General features: G+C 43.1%; 1 protein-coding gene across 1 annotated transcript in view; it reads left to right on the top strand.

Moving 5' to 3' along the window:
• Positions 1 to 4,209: 4,209 nt before the first annotated feature.
• Positions 4,210 to 6,000, top strand: part of EVL (Enah/Vasp-like) — a 92,903-nt gene continuing 91,112 nt past the window's right edge. The window contains exon 1 of the mRNA XM_086462903.1: positions 4,210 to 4,240. Within this exon, the coding sequence (XP_086319029.1) occupies positions 4,230 to 4,240 (11 nt within the window). The 5' untranslated portion in view covers positions 4,210 to 4,229. The remainder of the gene's footprint in view (positions 4,241 to 6,000) is intronic.

Here is a 6,000-nt window from a genome sequence, read left to right as displayed (position 1 = left end):
AATTAAAAACAACAGATATACATGTATAAAAAGTTATTTGGAAGGTGTGAAATATGTGCTTATTAAGAAAAAAATGTTTTCATCATGTCTGCCTTCAAGTAGCTTTTAGGTGGTTACAGTTTTATTTTTGTGTTATGATTGTAATAGTCTTTTTAGAGGATATAGTCTTTTTAGAGGATATGCAACACATTCTACAGTGCATCTGTAGAATTAACTGGGTTTTGTATTTGGAGATGAGTCATTTTGAGGCTGAGATGCTCATCTTTCCCCGTTCAGTCTGTAGCTCTAAGGACTGAAAATATATAACATTATTGTCTTACACAAATCATGTTTCATCTGGTCATGGAACTCTCCAAAAGAATGTGAGTACAGTACTTGAACGTCTTCGGAACATGAAAGCCTAGTATGTGGCCAGCAGACGTGCTGCTGGGAAGCCTATGGGAATATTCACATAATTGCAACTAAAGCCTCGTTCTGTGTTCAGGAATCCTGATCTTCTCACACAGATCTCGACACATGACTGAAATAATCTGTTTATCCAGCATATGGTCCTTTGTGAGGACTGGGTAGAAATCAGCTACTGGGTCTTATTTGTCGTTTGTCCTGGAGTCCTGTTTCCTTCTAAGTGCTCACTTTCTAGTCCAGGGCCACGGAGGCATTTTAGCAATGCAAAGGGGTGATTAGAGGCACTTCTGTTGGAATGCATGCTGTAGTGCTTAATGAAATTAATTTGGCTTATGACGGGGGCACTGAGAGGCAGCACTGGGCTTTGTCCCACTCACTGTCAGTGTTTCCTGGTGTGACATTGAATGTGTCAGTAGTGACCTGCTCTTTGCTGTGCTTTGGGTATGCACAGTGCTACCAGGAGCTGGGGGGAGGCTGGGAGTTTTCAGGTGTGTTCGAAGGTATTTGTGTCCAGGAAAACCAAAATCTTTACAGCCATATTATTCTAGCTGATGTTACTGTAGTTGGTATTGTGTGTAAGGAGGATCATATCTGCTTGGTTTAGCAGGAGAACTGTTCTGACGACTAAGTGCTGTCTCCTTCTCCCAAACTCAGTGACTGTACCTATCTCAGACATGTCAAATCAGAGAAATAAAAAAGCTGCTCAGATCTTTCCTTAGTCCATCTTCCTGCATCTCTCTGACTAGAACAGTGAAGCCAGTATGGCTGATCTGGGCAATTAGTGGTTTGAGTCTGTAGTTATTTGGAGATGCATTTTTCATGTTACGTCCTTCTTTTCTAGTACATGCAGTAAAGCACTGTTTATACAAACTCTGCAATAATCGTCTAAGCAGTGTATGAGCTGTACAGAGGAACTACCACTTGACTCCAAATAAAGTCAAGTTTGAAATTCATGAAAAGCAAGATTTTTTGAATGAAACAAGGTTGTGCCCAGAATCTGCTCAGATCTCAAAGCAGAAAAGTGTAGTATCGGGAAAAGGCAGCCAAATTGAAATCCCAGAAAAGTGATAATAAAATGTTTCATTAAACAGAAAAAAAAGACCGAGAAAAAACACAACAAGAAAAGCTTTGCTTAAATGTCAATACGAAGCTTATCTCATGTTGGGTTTTTAACTTCCCCCATCAGTTGAAAACTGAAACCCTTCAGTCATACAGAGATTTACTTCAGAGGAATCAGATGCTGCAGCTGAATGGGCAATGCACTAGCAACTGTGAGATCAACCAGATTTTGACACCCATGTTTTTACTAGGTGCCATTTCACCAATAGTTTCTGCAGGTCTTTCAGTTGGACCATGAAAGCAATCTTTTATAACAGAAAAACCAGTGAACGTGAACAGCATTCTGCTCCTCTGCTCAGGTAGAGCGATGTTTGTAGCCCTTGCTCCCCAACAGAAACTGCACTGAAGTATTTTATGTAGCTGTTGTGCCTTGCCAAATTCAGACTATTTCTTACACTCCTCTCTTCTTGCTATATTGAACAGGGATCTAAGGCAATTCACATGTATGCTGCACTCTGAAACCACTGCAAAGATGTGAGAGATTTTGTCATCTCCTGAGGACTGGTCTCCTCATCAGGGCTCTGCAGGTTTTGCTCTTGTTAGTGGAGACTTCAGAGCCTTCAGTGCTGACTCCCACAGAAAGCTTGTGCGCATTGGATGCTGCGTCCTGCCTCCGTGGTAAAATCATGAGTCCTTGCTGTGTTGCCAGCAAGTCTTCAAGAGCTGAGCAGTTCCACCATTTGTGGGGTGCTTTGGGAGGTTACCTGGGAACTACGGCTGCTCCAGGTTGAGTTCGGGCAGATGGGCAAAAGGGATCAAAGTAGGTGAGAAATTTTGTGCAATGTTTTAAAGGAGGAAAGTAGTTCATTTGCATTGCACTTTAGGGATCTGGGTTCAGATTAACGCATCCGTTCCTGGTTTGTGTAATGCCTTGGTGGGCACAAAGTGGCACAGCAAAATGCTGCAGAGACACACAAGTTGGTGCGAACCCTCTTTCCCCCTTCCACACGTTGATCCTGCACCACCTTCCTGGGATCACATCGTGGGGAGGCTTAAGTAATGCTGTGGGGGAAGTATTTTCTTAAGCAATGTGTGTTAAAACTCATTCAGGTAAAGGACATGAAGTTGTCAGGCAGGGAGTGCTTGTGATGGCCTGAGCTAGGGAGAGGCCGCTGGGATCTCTGAACATCCAATGCGTTTATTCTGCAGCTGTTTGCACTTTGTATTTGCACTGTCTATGTTTGTGTAATCATAGATAACAGGTGACGTATTTAGACATGTTAAGAGAACTGCTGAGCACACTGACAAAGAAACCCCAAAGATAATTTTGTGTGAAAACAGGAAGAAACCCCCAGGTTTCTCTGCTTGCAACCAGACGGTGTCAGGGTCCATCCAGTTCTCTCTGGTGTGTTTTCCTGGCATTAGTTCTCCCTCTGCTGTTAATCTCCTCGTGCCATAATGCACCCATACCCAGAGCTGAAGCTGGGAAGACTAGACAGTGTTTTCAGGGTGTTTACATCCGTGTGTACTAGTTTGCCAAACCAAGGAATGAGGAGAAAAGAAGGATGATCTGTCTCAAGGGTCTGCGGCCTCTGAGAGGCACCCCATCAAAACCACTGCAGTTTTACCCCAGGTGAGATAGCCCTAAAATATTAATTTACTGTTCTGCTCTCCAAGACCTCCACTCTTTTTGCTGCAATGTTTTAAATTATTATTCCTAAATTTGCAAAATTTCAATATGTGTTAATAGGCCATCCTGCTGCCATAACCAAATGGCAATACCTAGTTAACAGAGAGGCAGAGCAAGTGAACGAGAGCCTGCAGAGATAGCAAGGGAGGATAACAGGAACGTGGATGCATGCAAACATATATGTAGGCAGCTCATGGTAGGATGGAAATGAAAGCTGGTAGTTTCTCAGGGTCTCCTTCAGGCACAGCATGGTCAAGGAGGCTTAGTTTTGCAAGGCACTCCAATTAAAAAAGAGACAGGATGGTAGACAGAACTAACTGGTAGTTTATCTATTTATGGTGAATGCCGAAGTAGGATGACAGGATTGGACAGCAACCAAAAAAAAAGCTTTCACTCTGGCTGGACCCAGAGTTAGTCAGATGTAGAGAAACTCACGTCCAAAATCTGTATTGCCACGGGAGATGAGAGTCAGCATGCAGCATTGTGGGCGCTGTGCTGTGCCAATTCAAGTTTTTGGCTGGAGCTGACCTCCAGCCAGCCATAGGCCATGCCAGGCTGGCAGCGAGGTGGAATGTGGGCCCTTGGTACCACCGGGGCCCCTGGGTTTGGTTCTGTACCGTGCAAACACTCATGCCATAAATGAATAATAGCAATTTTTTCTGGATCTGAGGTTTGTTTGCTCTCGCGTTTTCTTGGACAGTGTACCTGTGCCTTGAGAAAATAAGTCAAATGTTTTTAATATCCATGCCACCAATGGGGCAAAGGCGGTGCATCTAATCTTAATCTATATTGTTTGGACTTTCGTTCCATAAATCAGCTAAAAGAAAGAATACATTTCTTCTTTAAAGTGCCTTCCCCGCCCCTGCCGTACAAGTGTTACTTCCTGCCCTTCTGCTCTCTCGATAAAGCTTCCCTTTCCTGTTTTGGTTATAAGCCTTCATAGGGACTGCTGGCTTGTCTCCCTGCCAAATTTGTCTTCTGCTCAGTAATCAGGTGAAATAGCCTATTTGGGTTTAAGCACACGTGCTGGATTTGAGTGTATACTCCTGCGGGATTACCTGACGGGTCTTCCTCAATGGCAGACATGTAAGTATCTGGGGACAGAGCAGGATGGCAGGGAATTTGTTGACCAGGGTTAATGTGACTGGATGGGAAGGAGACCGTGTATTGTCATAGATGCAGAAGGTCTGTGTTTTGTTTATAGTCTCATAAGGTAATTTATAATTGTATAAAATGGTAATTAAGCTTTTATGGCAATGGTACATTAATATGCATCCCCTGGCAGTGAGGAAGAGGCTGACTTGATGGAGTGAGCCTCCTTCATTCCTGGTCTGCCTCTGTCAGCTCCAGGGGATTTGTCACAGGTTTATTTGCATTTCTTCTGGGTTTGAAGGGAAACCAAGGCAAAGCAACACCAGCTTTAATGAAAGACCTTTATGCTGATTTCCTGTATTCACTTATGAGTCTGCCTCTCCTTATTATTAGTTACGATTATGATCTTTCAAAACCTTTGTTTAAGGCATTGTTCTCCTGAAATATGGAGATGGCTGGCTCATAAGTGAGAGCCCACAGTCATGTGTTTTCACTTGACATTTCAGTTTTGTGTTTTGCATAATGTATTTTACAAGATTAGTTACTTCTTGTTTTTATTTCTGTAATTTAAGTGTGAAAGGAAATAGTTTATATTAATAGCAGCCTGATCTAGTCAAGTTGCTTTTTTACTGTTTTTGACTAGTTGGGTTCGTAGTGTTTCCCCAGGCCATTTAATTGATTTATTTTTAGGAAATTCTAAACATTTACTTGATATTTATTTTTAGGAACTCCCAAAGTATATCTTCAAGGTGGTATGCAAAATCTGAAAGTGAACCACACTTCACTGCAGAAAGACATGTTGCATGAATTAAAGTGTTAACAGAGCAGTTGAGTTCCTCCATTAGGAGACAACAGTGGCCTGACCTTGTTGGAGCAGGTGGAAGCTGAAGGGAAGGTTTCCTAGAGCACAGCATGGCTCTGGGAGGCTGGCTGCCCGGCAGCGATGGCACTTTTCCGAATCACTTCTCTTCCTCTAAGAAGTGTCTTTTGCAAAGCACTTCTCTTAAAGCATTTTTTTAAGATGTTGAGTTGAGATACTGATGGCTGGAGTTCCCCTTAGAATCGTTTGAATTCTTACGCTTCAGTTTGCAAAACCTACCAGAAGAGTGATGGGTTAAAATTAACTCCACCACGTAGTTTCAAAATCTCAGCAACATAAACTAAGCATATGTGCCGGCTTACAAGGGCATCAATCTGCGGCCACTCCGATGGCCCTAAATCTCCACTGATTGGCAGATGTGCTATTTAAGTGCCATGGCGGACACCGAGAGGTCAGGGCTGTCTGCTGGCGGTGCTGAGGAGTAAGCTGTTCTGGACCGACAGTCAGGCCCACGTGGAACATCTCTTCCACTGCATTATTGTTTTGCATACTTTATTTTTTTTTTAATTTCTACTCACTCAAGAGCACTGAGGGTGACAGAAGGTTATGCAAGTTTCTCTGGTCATGCCAGTATTGCATGCGTAGTCCCAAATTTAGCAACTCATCTGGCAAAGTCCTGGCTTAGTGTGAGACCTGGGTGCCTCATGAACCGTCTCTTTTTTTGGTTTCCAGCTGAAGTGTTTGCAATGGACGCCTGCAACAGACACTGGACGTGGCAATTCCCACCCACTGGGTATGCCAATGTAATAAGGGAGAATTCAAAATGAATGTCTCATTACTAGTAGAAAGAGTAACTCCTAAATACTCTTCCTTGTGGAGGTGAACTGGTGTTCATCTTACTCTTGTTAATGCTGTAGGTACCAGTATTTCCATT

This window comes from Leptosomus discolor, chromosome 3 (assembly GCF_034619465.1).
Source record: "Leptosomus discolor isolate bLepDis1 chromosome 3, bLepDis1.hap2, whole genome shotgun sequence".
Classification (NCBI taxonomy): domain Eukaryota; kingdom Metazoa; phylum Chordata; class Aves; order Leptosomiformes; family Leptosomidae; genus Leptosomus; species Leptosomus discolor.
This window is presented reverse-complemented; position numbering and strand designations above follow the sequence as displayed.